At 48.9% G+C, this 18,138-nt stretch overlaps 1 protein-coding gene and 1 long non-coding RNA gene across 2 annotated transcripts; both read right to left on the reverse strand.

Annotated features, from left to right (window-relative positions):
* Window positions 1–1,616: 1,616 nt before the first annotated feature.
* Window positions 1,617–5,760, reverse strand: LOC116596970. Its single transcript, XR_004288392.1, has 2 exons — window positions 3,542–5,760; window positions 1,617–2,600 (listed from the first exon to the last, which is right to left on the reverse strand). It is a non-coding gene; the product is annotated as an uncharacterized LOC116596970 (long non-coding RNA).
* A 603-nt stretch (window positions 5,761–6,363) lies between these two features.
* CAVIN2 (caveolae associated protein 2) lies at window positions 6,364–17,852 on the reverse strand. The gene is made up of 2 exons (XM_032354241.1): window positions 17,064–17,852; window positions 6,364–7,116 (listed from the first exon to the last, which is right to left on the reverse strand). The coding sequence occupies exons 1-2, from the start codon at window positions 17,544–17,546 to the stop codon at window positions 6,379–6,381; spliced, it is 1,221 nt and encodes a 406-aa protein (XP_032210132.1). The 5' UTR covers window positions 17,547–17,852; the 3' UTR covers window positions 6,364–6,378.
* Window positions 17,853–18,138: the final 286 nt, after the last annotated feature.

The raw sequence follows: 18,138 nt of genomic DNA on the forward strand, positions 1-18,138 counted from the left end.
CATGGGCCCAACATAGATGCTGAATAAATGAATTAATGTCCATAAAACAAGATGATTTTTAAATGTTTCTTGCAGAAATAGGAGGAGAAAACCTTCCTGTGGTTATTAGATAATTCCGGTCTAACTGCTTTTATTTACTCTCTTAAAATCTAGCTACAAGGTAGTTGGGAAAGGTCTTTTGGTCTCTGACAATAAAAAGAGTGATGGTGGGAAGGAAAAAGAGAACGGTAGGCCAAAATGAAATTATACCCAATGTCTACCAGTTTCCTGTTCTCTGGTTAATTTCAGGGGCAACCCCATAAACTAAGATCTTGCTTTCCCCCATCTACCCTCGAAGGGGATTTCCTTTTATTACGTAGTGACTTAAAATTATTGACTTAAAGCCCCTAGGAAATTTTGTTTTCCAAATAAGGGCACACTCAGCAGAGCACATTGTTTTTCGAGCACGTGGCTGAGGTTGGGAGGTAATTAACATGCAGTGGGCCTTGGGGACAGGGACGCAGCAGCTACTTCCTGTGCTTGCTTAGAGCTGCAGGTGGTTGCAAGCAGAAGTTTCTCCTTAACAAAGGACATCTTGCCTCTTGTGCTACTTCTATTCCAGTTTTTTTCCCCCAACCCTGAGCTCTGAAGGCTCAATTTAGAATCCAAAAAATTGAGCCCTGTTTTTTCCCATTAGAACCTCATTACTCATGATAAAAAGTTGAAGACATAAGGTGCTGGCGGGCAATTTTACTGTGACATACGGCAAAGTAGAATGTAGACTTACTTTTGTCATGCACAGAAAGTCCAGGTTATTGACAGGATTTGGTAGTTTTCAAATAAAATATGGAAGTGGGGTAGTTATAACCCATGCTCAGTTTACCAAAAATACTAGTCCTTTAGACATCCGAGGGATCTGCGGGTAACCCAGAGGTAGCTAGAGATGCTCTTCACAGCGAACGGTGTTTTCCCATTAGAGAACATATAATCGTCTTCCAGTGTGACGGGCGACTGTCTCCTCCTCACATTAACTAAACAACATTAACAGCAAATTCAGGAAGCAGCAAGAAAAACTTTCTTTTTTAAAAATTTTTTTAAAGATTTTATTTATTTGACAGACAGAGATCACAAGTAGGCAGAGAGGCAGGCAGAGAGAGAGGAGGAAGCAGGCTCCCTGCTGAGCAGAGCCTGATGTGGGGCTTGGTCCCAGGACCCTGAGATCATGACCTGAGCTGAAGGCAGAGGCTTTAACCCATTGAGCCACCCAGGCACCCAAGAAAAACTTTCTCACAAGTTCTGGTGAGAGTATTTTTGTATTTCTTATTTCCCTAAGAAGGTTTTTGTGCTTTTTCTCAAGGTACGTCCAGTCCCGTTACCAGCTTTCTGTTCTCCTGCCTGTTCCCCAGGCTGGGGAGGGAGGACCCAAGAGCCCTCATCCCTGTGGACCTGGAGTCAGAAACGGATGGTCTGTGCCTAGGCTACATGCTGACAGTGGACAGTGGATGGGTTCACGCAACATTTTAAAATGATTTGAGCTTGTTGCCAAAAAAGGAAAAGGCAGGAGATTTTCATGAGGAAAGAGATCTGAATGTTGGCCTTTCCTAAAAGAAGCTCAAGTGATGGCAACTGGGGTTGGGTAATGGCTGTCGGTTCACCACAATCCAGGGCGGCATCCAGAGGGTACCATCCCTTTCTGGGAATTAGAAAAAGGCGCTGCCTCCGGGAAGATGCACTGTAAGGTGCCCACACGTCCACGCGTGACAACTTTGCTTCGGCGGCTGCCACCATCTTGGACAATTTTACTCCCGTGTGAGCCCTGCAGGCGTTTGGGTTTGTGACCACTGCCAAAGCCTCTGAAGATGTGGCTGCCTGCGTACCTCTTGACGAGGGAGGGCTGGCCCCAAGGTTGTCTCTGATGGCCTGCCCACAGAGATGGAGACATCAGCATTCGCTTGACCTGGCTCCTGTTTTCCTTGAGAAGATGGTTCTGTAGGAATCGTACTCAGAGGCTTGGTCTCCATGTCCTCCAGGTTCACCCAATCCCCAGCCCCCAGCATCGCCCCCCACGCTGATCTGGTGTTTGCTTGTTTCCTCAGCCTGTGAGAGGATGTGTCCCTCAGGAGAGAGCAGTTTCTCTAGTATGACACAGGACATGACTGCTTTCACTTGAGTCGGAGGCAGGCTTGTTGTGCCGTCTTGGAGCGAGCTGACTCCAGCACCTCGCTGACAGCTCACCCTGTTTAAACCCGGCCCACAGTGAGCCCCGCAGCTACTGACGAGGGGTGATGCCGAGAGGCTCGGGAGCCGCTGGGTGGCCTCAGCAGACCCGAATAATCGTCTCTCTGTGGCTCCCTGGGAACTGGGGGCTGTGTTTTCCTGGCCTTGGTGTGACAAGCGCCCAAATCATTTATAAAGTGCAGCTGCATCTGATGCCATATATGGGACGATAAATGAAGTCACTACGATGCCATCTGAGAGCTTATAAAGTGATTCATCATTAAGCACAGTTGGATGATGCCATTAGGGGTCTGTCTCGGCAGCAGCAAGGATCCCAGGCTGCGCTGGGCGCTGCTCTGACATTCAGCAGTTATGGAAACTTGCACACGTCTTAAGTCGGTGAACTTCAAAGGAAAAATAATTGAATTCTAACAAGAGTGAGAACTTAGAGCCATTAAGAACTCTGGAGATTCTCCCCAACCCTCCATCTTACTAGTTGTATGAATTAACCTTGAAGGTCTCAGGTGCAAAATCAGTACTTTCCTAATAGGATTTGTGTGGTTAAGTGAGATAATACTGGGCTGCTGGGGGCTCAGTGGGTTAAGCCTCTGCCTTTGGCTCAGGTCGTGATCTCAGGGTCCTGGGGTTGAGCTCCAAGAGGAGGGAGCCTGCTTCTCTTTCAGCCCGTCTCCCTTGCTTGTGTGTGCACTCTCTCTCTCTCTCTCTCTCTAATAAATAAATAAATAAATAAATAAATAAATAAAATCTGAAATGAGAGAATACGTGTGCTCAGCATGTGGTAGGACATGGCCTGACCCGAAGTGGTGGGAAGTCTTCACAAGTATAGACCAGCAGGTCATTTTGCTAAAGGTGTCGCTTCTTAATTGGGGCAGTTTGGGTGAAATGTTAGAAATACTGTTTGAGTTTCAGATACCACGGGGTAATGCAGTGGTTAAAACAAAAAAGAGAGGGCTGGGTCGTTAAGGATGTCGTAATGTAATAATGTGAGTTACTGCCTGTTCCCTTTAGGAACGAGCTCCTGGCTGCCGCAGTCTTTATCTCGACACCCAGATCGAGCAGAATACAAAGGTCGCAATGCCAATTGCATCCGAAACTTGTTTAGCCGCGTCGGAGTCTTGGTTTTTAGGAAAAGACTTGCGGTTGCTATGGAACTGTTAATCATGATTGCTGCCTGTACCTCAGTCCCTCAGACTCCCAGTCTCCGCTATAAAATCGTTTAGACCTGAGCTGTAGGGCAGTAAACAAACTTTCAAGCAAGAATTAACTGGGCTTGGGCAGTCGTGCCTTAATGTCGGAAATGCCTGTCATTATAACCTTTACTTACACTAGCGGTTTGGTCCGTGGAAGGAGCCTCTCGTCTCCTGATGGTGGACTGAAACACACGAGCAGTGCTAAAAACAGAAAATTTGGGGCTTTCATCATACGATAAATGTGAAAAATCTTTATTTTGTGCAGAAGTGGCCTTAGTGTGGAGCTTTTATTTTCATGCATAAAAAGAAATTCAGCCAAATGCTAGATTCCTGAGTGGAAAGAGGAAAATATTCCTGTTGAAATGCGCGTGTCTGTGTACATGAAAAACAAGGTCTTGTAGTAAAGTGACATCTTCGCTATATTTTGGTGAGATTTGTGGTCTGTAGAAGAGATGCTTCTTCACTCCTGAATTGTATTCCTGAGATACAGATCTCAGTGCTTATTAATGTATAACCCGTCTTTGGGGGGAAACTAATCTAGTTCCTGAGCTCCAGGCACATAAAGTTAGGAACGGGTAGAAGGAAGACATATCTAATCTGGGGACTTTTCAGCCTCACCAGTGTGCAAATAACTCAACAATGATACAGAACAAACAGCTTCGTTTTCCACCACTGCTGCTCTCTCTAATCCCTATAGTATGTGTTTTCCAACAATTATCTGACCTAATTCGCTGTTTTATTACTTAGAATTTTAATGCTTCAAATGGGGAACACAAAATAAGTGTTTGTCACTAAAATCTAAAAAGCTTTAAGCGTGACTTTTCGCCAGCATGCAAATAGTTCATAGGAACAAACGGCATAAGCATTTTTGGAAAGAAAAATATAAACTGTACATTAACTCTGGATCCCCGAACTCTGGCTGCAAAAAGCGACAGCAACTTCATACAGGTTAAATAAGCCAGCTCAGGGCCTGGAGTGAACGAAGTCCTCTACCAAGCCCATGGTGCCACCGCCGATAAAGGTTGTTCCATGTGAATGAACTGCACATTCACTCAATACACCCATGTTTGCAGGGCTCTTTAAGGCATTATAAGGTCTGGTACAAAACAATAAAAATGCAGATGGAACTATCAAATTTATCAAGCTGCTGTGATAAAGTCAGGTGCTCTCCAAGGCTGGCAAAGTGATGTCAAGAAAGTTAAACTTGAAGAATGAGACTTGGATTTCTAAATGAGATCAGGGGAAAAAGAAAGCAGAGTTAATAGGGGAGACCAAGATGGAAACGATGAACGTTACAGCTCTGTTTGGGGGAGAGTTTAAAAATCAATTCTTCTTGCTTGTTCTAAAATCGTTCTGCCAAAAAAACTGACATTGTTATAAACTTTTTATTTTTTAGTTTATTTAGTCTTCTTTAACACAGCCATTGTTAGTTCAACAGTCTAGTATTTGGGGTACATTATTGCCAAACAAGGACAGAGCCGTATAGGTTATGACATCAATCCGTCTGTTAACCCTTTCCTTCCCTAACACAAAGCATCGTTTGTTAATACAGTCGTGGATTACTTCTATTTGTAAGGTTACATATGGTGAGTGCATTGTACGGGAGGTGGGGCGTTTGCTCCCTAGCACAACCGCCTCTAAACTAAAATTCAATAGTTTTCTCAAAACATTAGCATTCTGTAATTAAAAATAGATAAAGCACTATTTTAGTATAATGTTAGGCAGTAGTAAAAATTATCCTGTCAGAATGAATGTGCCCATATACACTAGCATGCTTTTGGAAGAATCATATTAATATTCTGTGAAATTAATACATAAATAAAATATGACCAGGGATGAAATCAGCAGTATATACAAAAAGGAAAAACAGAATCCTTCCCTTCTCAAACCTGTTGATTTTAACATCTTTCTAGACCTATGTTACATCATCTGGAGCCTAAAGGTCATTTCAAATTTGGAAAACATGAAAGAAGAGTATGATCCAGCTTCCTCCAAAAGACAGCACATAGGAATTTTGAAGATTTGTGTTCATTCTCATGTTAAAGAGACAACATCATTTTAAACCTCCCTGGAGAAATATTTGTAACGTCTTTGATTTATTAAGAAAAATGCAACTTTAACACAGTAAACTATGTTTTCGTATTATTTGAAAAATCAGAAAATAAGAATACTGTGAAGATAGAACATATTATTCCAGGATATACGAAACTCTTTCGAATTATTATTTAAGGAATGGAATATTTGAGTTAATACTGGAAATATTTTCTTTCGAAGCACGTGTTTTTTCTCTGTCCATTCTCTTTGGCATTCTTCCTTTCTGGTTCCTCTTATTTCCCAGCTTCTCCTCGGGTTCCTTTCTCTGGTGGCCCCGGCTTCCCTTCCTCTCCCTTTATTAGCTGACTCTTACAGTCTTTGGTTTTTCCTTCATGATCAGTCAGTTCATTTCAGACACTGGTTTCTATTGGGCGAATAACCTCTGGACCCTCGCCTTCGCCGTTCTGAAGAGGTGTCCCCCCGGAATCTAAAGCAGTCGCGTCTCCAGCTTATGGATGCTGCGGGTCACACCCGGAACGCAGGCGGGGGCTTCCCGGGGTTCTGCGGCCCCAGGATGCGCCGGCGCCGCGCGCGGCCCACGGAACCGCCGGAACCGACCCGCGCTGCAGGCGCGTCTCCCCGGGAGCCTCCGGGCCTGTAGCGGGGCCGCCCTGGTCGGCGTTTTGCAGCCGCCCCCGTTCTTCTTCCGCGGGATCCCGGAGACATTCCGCCCACAGAGAGCCCGAGGCCAGGGAGCGGCGCGCCGGCAGCTCGAGGTCCGGGGCGTCGGGCCTGCGCGCGCGGGGCTGCCGCGGAGCGATGACCGCGGCCCCGACAAGGCCCGGGCGGGACGGGCAGTGCTGGGGACGGGCTGGGGGCCGGCTCGCGCCCTGGTCACGCCGGGACACCAGAGCACAGGCCGGGCCGGGGGCCGCGCTCAGGAGGTCGCGTCCACGTGGAGCACCGCGGGCGGCACCGGGTCCTCCGCGTCCTCCGAGGCTAGCAGGTCGCCCCCCTCGTAGCGCACCTTCTGGGCCTGTCCCACGGCCACCGAGGGCTCCTCTTCGTCCTCCGGAACGGTCAGGTCGACGCTGCTCGCCCGGGAGGCCGCCCTTCCTGCGCGCCCCTCGCTGCTCTTTCCCTCCAGCGGGGCGCGGGAGGAAAGACCCTCTTCCTGCTCGTCGGGTACCGGGTCGCTGCTGGGCAGGTCTTCAGACCTGGTCTCCGTCTCCGCAGGGCTGTCTCCCTCCCGGACTTTCCTGCGCCCGAAGGTGAGCGGAGAGACCTTGAAGGGGGAGCCCTTCCCCGAGGATGCCTTCTGGTGACTGGGGGTGAGGGATTTCTTAATCTTCTCCCTCCTCTCTGCGGATACGATCTTTGTGCCCAGCTGGTTCATTTTTCTCTCGATGTTCTGGCGAGAAAATGCTTTCTTGAGGCTGTCGACTTTCCGGAGGCTAGACCGTTTTATCTTCTCTGCCCTACTTTCTTCGACCTTTTCCTCCGCGCTGTCTTCCAGGGCCTCCTCCTCCTGGGGAAACTCGTCATCCGATGAGAGGTCCACCGTGTGCAAGGTTTCCTCCAGGGACTTGTTCTCATCAGCGAGCTCCCCCTGCTCTTCGGCGGGGCTGGAGGCCGGCTCCTTCACAAACACACTGGCAGGGATCTCATTTTCTTCCTGAAAAGACAGACAGTGTAGACTTCGTGTTAATAAGAGATTTCACAGATTGTCCGGAACTGCTGGGAGGGGCTGGGTCGGGCACAGGGGGGTGACAGAAACCAAACTTTCGTGTGCGGCTTTTGTTTTCTAGAATGTGAGGAGTTAATTCTGAACGGGTCAAGTCACTCCCGTAGGCTGGATAAGGGCAAGGGCTGCTTGTTGGGATTATTACCAGGACAGCTGGCAAGGGTCCTATCAGTGACAGGCAGCGGGGGAAGTGGGCTGTGGTTCTGATAGATCAGGAAGTTGCCTAGATAAAGGAGCTAAAGTAAGTGACTGTGAACCCAAGAGGCCTCTCTCTCCGACCCTCCTTCAAGGTCAGATAGCTCTGTTCCTCCAAAATCCCGCTGCAAAAGAGCCTGGACGCCGAGTTAGAAGATAAAAGATGGGGGCAAGGGAAAGGACTGTGAAGTCCTCAAGTATCGGACACCGTATAAAGCCTTGATGGGGTTCCCTCCCCAGGTGCGAGCCAGAAGTAAAAGTATGGTCAACCTTGGTGTCTGTTTGGAACTGCACATTAATTTTTCTAATGATATAACTTTAGAGTAAGAGAAGCAAGGACCAGCCTTCCTGGGGGCCCACCCCTGGAGCCTTGTGGTTTAGGATATCCTTTGTGGACATTAGTAAGGAGAGGCGGCATGCCACGGCCATTTTCAGAGTGCTGAGTGGGAACACTGATGTAGCTTATCAAGGCTCTTTTATATGGGGCTTCCTAGGGCAAGACCACTTTGGGCCCCCACCCAGAGCCGAGAGTGACAGGGCTCAGGAGTCTGCCCCCTTCGCTGTACTGTTCCCAGCACAGCTCCTGCTCCAGCCTCCAGGCGCACAGGCAAAGGTCTGCCCACCCCACCCCCACCCCCGCCCTGTGTCTCAGGGAGCAGAGCCCCAGAACGTGCCTTCAGAGTCAAGGGCAATGGCGCCCCCACACCGCCAGGTGGGTGGCTATGACTTCAGACAGACTTGGTCACACAGCATAGGAAGCCCTTTCATTTTTTATGTTGGCCTTTGAATACTGGGTTAACGAGAGCCAACGGGCAGGGACTTCACATTTTTATGAGAAGAAACAGCTCATAGAAAGAACGAGCGACGGGAGCCGGAGTCTCGGCCCTGCTGAACTTTTGACAGGCTGGGGGACTTTCAGCAAACCTACTCTCCTCAGGTCTCAGTTTCTTCCAGACAAGAACAAGGGGACTTGCCCTCCATGAGCAGCCTTCCAACTGCACTTCCAGGGACTCTCGGGGCCCGTAGGATGGCCGGGGTGGGCCAGGCTTCCGAGCCCGTGCCCACCCAGGCTTCAACCAGAGCTCTGGTGTCCACATTATACTGTGGACCGCCCAGGAGAGTCTCAGCTTGAGAAATAACCAGATTTCGTATTTAAAGGTCTACCCGGGATCTCCACTTCATGGAAAGTTCATGCTAACAGGAAGGACTTCCCTTCTTGTTTTGCAATTTTGATTGACAAGAAAGTCAGTAAAGTTGGGGTCATGGTCAAACACATACCCCGCGAGTGTACCTACCTACCTTTGACCTTTGTTTTTTTAATTTTTTTTAAGATTTTTTATTTGTTTATTTGACAGACAGAGAGCACAGGCAGGCAGAGCAGCAGGCAGAGGGAGAAGGAGACTCCCCACCGAGCAGGGAGTCCGATGTGGGGCCCAATCCCAGGCCCGGGGACCACAACCCGAGCCGAAGGCAGTTGCCCAACAGACTGAGCCACCCAGGCACCCTTACAAAAGCTAAATGCACAACGTTTTATACAGAGAAACTCAAAGTCCCTCTTCTTCTTAACCACCCCGTAGGATGGCCGGGGTGGGCCAGGCTTCCGAGCCCGTGCCCACCCAGGCTTCAACCAGAGCTCTGGTGTCCACATTATACTGTGATACTCTGAATACAGCCCGTGTCTTCCCGTGTCCCTGTGTCACACACACACACTCATACGCTGGTCCTTTCTGTAAACTGGTTACAAACGAAGGATAACGTCTTGGATAGAGATAAATAGCACAAAATCTCGTTGAACAGGATCTCTTTAGAGTAAAGAAGTCACAGATTCTGCTCCCAAAGCTCTCCACAACCACCCGTTCTGAGCGCCGTGGAAAGTGCCAGGAACACAGTACAAAAGACACAGTAAAAAAAAAAGAAAAAATTGAAAGGCGGATGAGATTCCCACGAGTCATTTATGACATAGACTTCTCTAGAGAGCGACTTTCCCATGTTTCAAGTCTCAACTTGCTGCTATTTCACTACCGTGACCCCCCAGGAGGGCGGCAGTTTTTGTCGCTTGCTCGGTTGGGCCCCGGCGACGAGAATGCTTGAGGAGCCACTTGCCGAACGAGCGCCCGTCGCCTCAGGTGGGGCTCAGAAAGGACGTGGGCGGCTGCCACAGGAATTAGCCCTGCCCTTTGGGTCGGTGTGAGGACTACAAAAGAACGGGCTTAGCTCTGTGTCTTAGAAGGAAGTCTGTGGGCTGTAGCTCCACTGCGAAATGAGGTGAGCCTAGGCCTCATTCCATTTTTCAGGAAAGACATTATTCTCAGTGGTTGAGCATTGGGGGGTCGGCGGCGCGACCACAGAAACAGCTATGGCCCTGATGCTCAGTCCAGAAGCAAAATGACTTCTGGGGTTTGACAAGAGGGTTGGGACAGTTTGCAGGGAGCTGTTTGGAGGAAAAGCAGAAACCGAGAACTCTGTGAAATGTTACTACCAGTCGTCAGTGAAGAAGTGGAAATTTGGGTGGGAAACTCTGAAGCTAAGCCTTGATTCCCAGAGCACAGCTACATTTTGTATGGCCTGATCTCCTCCGGTACTCAGAGAATTACGGTACTCAGAGAATGACCCTGGTGACTTCCCTTCTTCAGTCTTACCAGAGAGGTATACATAGTAACTGCTTTTAAAAGAATGCAACAGTGTTGCCTTTTGTCTTAAATGTGCTATTTGTTATTAAGACAACATTTTTCCTGTTGAGTTGAAACTCTGGTCTCACTTGTGACATGTCCTTTGGGGACAGGTTTGAGCAAGGCCAGGTGAGTTGGCAGTGATGTGTGGTGGATACATCGGGCACATAGGAGGGCAGCTGAGGGATGGAGGCAGACCCACTGGACTCCTTCCTAGGATGCCTGGGACCTTGATTCAAGTGTGCTTACACCAGCTCTGAAAATAAACCCAGCAGGAACGGACATAATCCAGAACGAGCTGGGCGGGTCTTCATAAAACTGGAAACAAGTGAGATATGTCTTTTTGACTAACTGCTGTAAGCTTCCGTGGTCACTGTTATTCTTTGAGCAGTGTCCTGCGTTCTGTCTGCCGGACGTGGTTTATTCTGTGGTCGCCTGTGGCATCCAGTGTGAGGGCAAGCGCCTCCCCTTCCCACAGGAATCTGCGGGTGTCAGAGCACACGCGGGTCTCACCTTTCCATCCTGTGTCTGTAGAAGCAAGAAAATACCGACACTCCCTCAAAATGTCTATTGTTTTGGTGAAACAAAACACAGACTTGGACCTGTACTGGACCATGAAGGGGCTGTTACGATGGTGGAAACTCAACCAGCATCTCAGACAGTAGGTTTTCTAGAACGGCGCTGTCCCCGGGTGCCCCGTCATCCCTGCACACGGGCCATTGCTTGGTCCGCACCTTGTGGAAACATCCGGGGATAGCTCCCTGTCTACAGGTGAAGGGACACTTGCCCTTCAGCCTTCTGTCCTCATGTTTTTGCTCTGCCTTCTCGGACAGACTCCAGGAAGGACAGCTCCTTCCAGGGGGAGGGCCAAGCACACGTCCCCAGCTCTATCGCTGCTTAACTATCCAGTTACACATGGAGCTGCTCTGGGTTTGTGGCTCCTTAACGTGGCGTGAAGAATCCTTGGTGGGCTGCATTGCTTTCTTGGGCACGTCTGTCTAGCAGAGTCCCCCAAGAGCCGCTGACTGTTTGCCCTACAGATTTATTTTCAAAAAGGTACTCAGCCGCCACTAATGCGGCTGCTCTGGGTTCTGACCTTTCACGAGAACCCTTAGGAGTCTTTCAAAGGAAGGGAGAATTAAACAGCGCACTTCAAACATATATGAATGATGTGCTTGCAGCACGAAGAGAAAAGGACTGGAAAGAACCACTGAGAAGTGGCATTTTTTCTTCCACTTCAGCTTGTTTGCTATTGATACTGATTCTCACGAACTAACCGTCCGGGTTGTGCATGGAGATATCAACATGGAGAAACTTGCCAACTTGCCAAGCACCTCTTGGGTTGGAGATCATGGAAGCAAATCTTCGGGCGTATACAGAAGTAGACACTTTAAAAGAGAAGGAGATTCTGTGACTGGCATTGGAAAAGGAAGCCTAGAGGAAAAGCTTGAATGAGGGGAGAAGAGCCAGCAGTCTGCTCTTTTGTCACTAACTTATCATCCCTGTTGTTAGAAGAAATTAACTACGGCTGCCACAGTCCCACAGGGATGTGGTGGCATCCTGAAGGGATATGAGGACCATAAATTTGAGTCCATGGGATGCTTTATCCGATAACCTCTAAATACTAGTTATTAAAATGGAACTATGCCCACCTGACACTCTGATTTATAGGTCTCCTTTACACATTGATGGTTTTCTCCAATTTGTGTTTCTGAGGTATAGATTGCCAAGTGGATAAAGCCATTGATTAGAACTGCACCCCTAAGGCAGCTGTCGGTAGAATCAGCAAGTCATAAGAATAAAATGCATTAGTTATAATCCCTGAGCAGTCTTTCACATTGTGGAGGATTTAAAAGTTTCATTATTTTTCAGTGTTATCAAGGGTTCAATTCTTTTTTAAAATCACACTGGTTAGGTATTCTTTGTTACACACACACACACATATGCACACACACACACACACGCCCACCACAAAATGGAAAACAAATCATTCTGAATTATTTAAAAGCTGGTGTAGAAAACCCAGTAAACATGAACTTTGTCGTAGTGGGAATACAGTGTTTGTTTTTACTTCATTTTGCCATTCAGCTCTGTAATTTCTATTATTAATAAAAGGAAACCTTGTTAGTCACTTTCTCAGGGCCTTTGTTTCTTTGATATAGAATGAGGTTAAACCAAATGATTATTAAAGTACTTTCCAGCTCCAAGACGTTTGATTTTCTGATATTAATGTAAATCCCATGAAAAATAATTAACAAATTTCAGAAGCGTTCTCCCAGTGTACGAACGCCAAACAGCTTTCGTTTCATGCAAGAATCCCGACTCTAGGACCTGAGCTGCCCTGGAGAATGTTTTTCGCTCACTCAGTTCTACCAGATCCAGGTCGCAAAACGACGGAGGAGGCCGCGTGGACGTGGGAGGGCTGCATCTGAGAAACGGTCTAGTTTTTAATAAATGAGAGAAAGTAATGATTCTTCTGAAGAAACAATAATCAGTTATTCACTTAACATGCCTGAGGCCGTGCTCACCTTCCATAAGTACCAATAGGAACACGTAGAGGAGAGGCCCGTATTTTGTTTATCTCAGAAACTCAAAGGGAACGGGGTAACCCTCGCATCAAAACCAATACCCCATATCGGGAATGTTAATCAATGTGACGTCAGCATGGCGAGCTGTCACCTAAACAGGTCTTTGATTTTCTGTATTCTCATTGCTTCCACAGGTTTAATAATTTAGTGGTTTTCAGAGCAGTGGCTTTGGGTGGAGAAAGTACCATCTTTGGAAAAAAAATTCAACTTTAAAATAGTCTGAAGATATTACACTTTTAGCACTTTTCTCAAATTCTGATCTCATCAAAGGAAGCCAAACGGCGAATATTTGAACACGCGGATGGGCCCGATTGTCCACGAATCTGCCTTCAGTGAACACCCGCCTCTACTCTTTTCACCCAATTTCACAATTTTATGTGGACGAAAGTGTAAGCTGTCCATGAGTACTCTCGTTTTGTTCCCTAGATTGGAAATCACTCCCAAACTGCTTTTTCAGATAATCATTACCGAGAACCTTAAGGCATAAGTGGGCACCACACCCTCCTGGCCAGTTACCTGTGAGATTCTAGGCTCTTCAATCAACAGAGAAAATTCCCTTTTAACAGTAGATTCACTGATTTTCTGTATAAGTGCTATTTTTAGGCAAAGATAGCCACACTTACAGAAAAAGCATTAGTCTTATTAGTCTTCAGCATTTGCTTTTTGACCACCAATCCCTCTGAGTCTTATTTCATTTATACTGGGTCCTGTCACAGTATTTTGAATTCAAACATTGTTCTGAAGCTATTATAAAATGGTGTAAGAAGAAAAGCTGCTAAATTTAACAAGGATTTTACCGTGTTTTTTTTTTTGTTTTTTTTTGAGAGGAGTGGTCTCTAGTTTTAGATACTGTAATTTGAAGTAATTGACAAAGACATGAGAGGCTTTAACGCCACAACGATGTGGTAAGTTCAGCAGACATTTAAGTAAATAAATAGATTATATATTTTATTTATTTTTATTTTTTATAGATTTTATTTATTTGAGAGAGTGAGAGATCGAGAGAGAGCGTGCATGAGCAGTGGGGAGGGACTGTGGGAGAGGGAGAAGCAGACTCCCTGCTGAGCAGGGAGCCCAACACAGGGCTTGATCCCAGGATCCCGAATTCACAACCTGAGCTAAACGCAGACGCTCAACCAACTGAGCCACCCAAGTGCCCAATATTGAATTTTTAAACAGGACAAAATAAGGACAGTGTTTGGAGTTTCAAGGAGTGGTAGTGTGTGAGTACCTAGTTGACAAACCAAAGGAGGGACCAGCCAGGAAGCACCTGCAGATTCTGGAGGACACAACAGGACTTCGCAAACTGGAAGCCTAATCGTCTGGACATTATGTACTAAATGTGCTCAAGCAAGTGACAGAGTTTCTTCCCTCTCTATTTTTCTATTTTTAAATTTCACATCAAATTTTTTGTTTGTTTTATACTAGAAAACCAATGGATTTAGTAGAGGAAAGTCTAGCATAGGATTTGAGTGGACTGAAAATGACAAATTACTTAGGAGGCAGTACCTGGTGTATCATCTGCTGCCTCATTCTCTTACCCACCTGCTGTCACTTCGTGAAGAAATAGAGCCACGAGAAGGCTCTATTTTGGGTCGGCCCTTTGCTCTCATGGTGTGTTGTGGACATAATACTGATTTCAACACGACACTTGTCATACAATGTCCCAACTAAGAAGCGTAAGCCTCGCCATTTTAAGGTCTTGGGTAGGGAGGGGCCGTTTGTTACTCAAGAGGCACATTTCTAACCAAGCAGAGGTGTAGCCTCCACTCTGTGCAAATGCATTTCAGATCGCCCAGGAAGAGCTTCTGTCCCTTGAGACGCCATGCCAGTCTCTAACCATTTTAAACAGGTTATTCCATTCACAGGCAGGAAGGAAGCAGCCTTCACGCGGAAGAGCACACATGCAGGGAGGTCCGTGGCCCTGCCTACTGCGCCACGCTCCTTTCTTGCCAGATAACATCAATGAGACAGAAACATCTTTGAATCTCCGCATCCCATCTGTAAATTGGGGGAAATGAGATAACATGCAGAAAGACACTTAGAGCATGCTGAGCTTACGGAAAGAGCTCAACAGTGTTTTGCTCCCATTAACAGCCTTAGCGTACAGATGAGAAAACAGACGCTTAGAGAGGTGTGAAGTGTGCACAAGATCCCGGAGCTGCAGGCGGTGAAACTCGAATATGAACCAGGGTCCCTGCGACAAAACAGAGCATCGCAAGCCTGGACCCGGAGCACTGTCCGGCACACGCCGGTGTTCCAGCCATGGACGCAGCTACTGACCCGGACACCCTGTGTTCAGAGAGAGAGAGTGGCCCTTTGTCCACTAGGAGATTGCACCTGTCTAGTGTCTGTCAAAACAATCACCTTACAATGTCTTGAGAGTGGAGACTTCAGATATCCTTCAGGCTACTAAAGAGTCTTCCATAGTTGAAGAAAGGTCCAGCTCCTTGACTCCTACACTGCTCTTTCAAAAACAAAAAAAGGAGTGTCCTTGGGGCAGCTCCGTAGAACGTGCACCACAGAGCCTGAAGACGCTGCTCTGGGCTCTCTGGGAAGCGCCCACCTCGCTTGCGCACCCCGTTTCGCCGTCTACTCACTATATGGAGAACTGCTACCATTTCTGGCTGCAGCTTCACACCTGTCAGCCCCAAGCGGAAGACCGAGATAGGACTCAACAGCAGATCTAGTCCTTAAGTTCCCCAACCGTTGTTTTTGTTTTTTTATATGTCAGGTTTATTGTTCTCTTGAATTTTGAGTCACGCGTCCTCTCCATCCGTGCCCCCCAACATCTACAGAACATCCATGGCAAAATGAAATGTGAACCGATCCTGACAAATGATGGTCTCCCCCCACTAGGTCCTCCCCTCCCGCCCCCTTCATGGAGGGCTAGAGGACGAGAGATGATCGCCCCGACTCCCATGGGAAGAAGGACCATTCCCTCTGACGACTCAGATTTAAACACGTCTGTACATGTTTGGTTTTGTTTGGAGATCAGTATTTAATTTAGAAATGCCTTGAGAGCTGAGATTTCTAATATCTTTTAGGCTAATAAAGTAAGGATCTTACGTGGCTTAAGAAAGGCGCAGTCACCATATCTCTTTTCAGTTCATCGGGTGCATGGAAAGCTCCCCCATTTGCATGAAAAGATAAAACATGTCTGGGCTGCGAGAGCCTGCGAGGTATAGGAAGTCATCAGTGCCTGAAGCTTTACATCAAGTGCAACTTGAGGAGGACAAAAAGCAGCAGGATGAGTCTTTCCTTTTATGGAGGGAAGGAGGCTTAGGTTCTAACTTGGCAGAGCAGAGTCATTTAGAAAAAAGAAGGCTCCCTCGGTTAAATTCCAATTTCTAAATCTCCCTTGGGAGATGAAGGCTCTTCTTGTGTGCCTTTCACAATCAGACAGTTGGTTGTAGCCTCTCCCCTCCATGGCTCTGAAACCCTCTCCTATTCACATGGTCACAAGGAGACAGCCCTGGGGCACGGATGGCAACTGCTTCCTGGGCTCTGCACTGGCTGCGTTCCACCGGGCGGAAGGCCTTCCAGTATTAGGCAGGGCTGCCCTGGGACGCACAAATGCCCACCACTTGGCGGAACAACAGCCCCACGCAATCTCCCTGTCCCCAGATACCCTCTTGCTACATTAATTGCATCATTGATGCATTAAAAAAATTAAGTGGCCTTTTTATTCTAAGGCAACCATTTACAGGAGAAAATCCTCAAGAAGAGCCTCTGTGACTGTGGCTGGTAACACTGCTTGGGTTTTGCCTTACGGTTGTGGTTTCCCTGGGCCAGAACAAGCCTACCTGGTGCGCTCCTAAAGAGTTACGCTCTATATTTTTAGTGCATCATTGGCTAGAAAAGTAACTCAGCAAAGACTGCTTTGGCCAAAAGAATCTTCAAGGAAGAGACTAGCTCAACTCCGAGGGAACCGCCTTCAATACTTGGTTAGTCCCCCACACGGGTGTCTTCTCCACTGACACAGTCATGAATTTGACTTGATGAAAAAACCAGCTCGCACGATTGTCTCATTTCCACCAAGAGTTAATCAACAGCCCCGGGATGAGCGTGCCCTGCCCGGCTGACAGCTGCAGTCGGAGCGCGGAGAGGCCAATGAACGCGACCAGGGTGGCGCACCCGCTCCCTCCCAACCGCGGGCTGCCTCCCGGGGCCCCTAAGGCACGACCCCGGCCTGCGGGCCCCCGGGCATCCGCCCTGGGCTGAGGCTGCGGTGACCCGAGAGGTCGCACCCCCGCGCGGATCCCGCCGCCTCCTGCTGAAGGCGGACGGGACGATGCTGCGTGTGTGTGGTCCCCGACAGGCAGGACAGATGCACAAAGGGCCAGGAGGGCCAGGCGGGCTGAGATCACGAGGCTGAGGGGCCCCAGCTGCGCAGGGGGAGGCGTGGGGGGGGGGGGGCACTGACCTGGAAGATGAGCACCTTGAAGTGGTTGCGCCGGAGCAGCTGCGCGTGGTTGGCCTCCAGCCGCCTGACCTGCGCGCTCTGCTGGTCCATGCGCTCCTTGACGGCGCGGGTGTGCGCGCTGACCTTGCGCGACTTCTCCAGCAGCTTGCTCACCGTGTTGCCGGTGGAGGCCTGGTACTTGGAGAGCTTGGTGAGGTCGTTCTGGATGCCCTTCACGGAGCCCTCCAGGCTGATCTGCCGCTGCTCCATGTGGTGCTGGTTCTCCTGCACCGCGTCCAGCATGTGCACCAGCTTGTCCAGCAGCGTGAGCACCGTGACGGCGTTCACCTGCGCGCTGTCCCGGACCGCCTCCTCCGTGCTCCCCAGGTTCAGGCTCGGGCTCGGCGTGGAGGAGGGCGCTAGGCTTGGGCTGGCTGGCTTCTCCTGCCACGTGCCAGAGCCCAGGTGCGGCAGCTTCTCGGCTTGGGCGAGGTCCTCCCCCATGGCTGGGCAGGTGGGCAGGCGCTCCCGGGGCGGGAAGGACTGCGGAGAGGGGCCCGCGGCTCTGCGCTCCGAGCCCGGCTCTCCGGGACCGGCGGAGGGTCACGCGCTCCGACGGCTCCGCGGACCAGGACCAGGGGAACTGCCTTCCAGCCGCTCTTAAAAGCCGGACTCCACCCAGTGGGAGGCGAAGCTCTCAGACCCGACAACCACTCAGGGTGCAGAGGCGGCCGCACACTTCCTGACCCCTGCTCCCTGGCCCCGGGCTCTTTCCTGCAGGTTTTCTTTCCTGCGTCTCTATCCCTTTGTAACAGAAGTTCAGGGCCATGTTTCAACCATGACTTCATCCAGAGGCGGAGAGAAACATGCGAATTGGCTTCGCTCCCCGGCCTGCCGTTGGCTAGAGCTTGTAAACTTCCCTCTGGCTGCTATGCTACGGGTGTGTGTGTGTGTGTGTGTGTGTGCGCGTGTGTGCGTGTTTTCCTGGATACAGGTTATTGCAACGGAAAGTATTGTTTGCCTTTGCCCTAGAAGGACGAGGGGCCGCAGGAGGAACGTGTCCCACGGGGAGGGGCTCCGTTGAAAAGGGTACTTG

This window comes from Mustela erminea, chromosome 8 (genome assembly GCF_009829155.1).
Source record: "Mustela erminea isolate mMusErm1 chromosome 8, mMusErm1.Pri, whole genome shotgun sequence".
NCBI classification, from domain to species: domain Eukaryota; kingdom Metazoa; phylum Chordata; class Mammalia; order Carnivora; family Mustelidae; genus Mustela; species Mustela erminea.

Coding starts and splice junctions, on each gene's coding strand:
- CAVIN2 (XM_032354241.1), bottom strand. CDS start 17,546: ATGGGGGAGGACCTCGCCCAAGCCGAGAAGCTGCCGCACCTGGGCTCT. Junction 7,117..17,063: donor TCAAGGTGCTCATCTTCCAG/GTCAGTGCCCCC, acceptor CTGTCTTTTCAG/GAAGAAAATGAGATCCCTGC.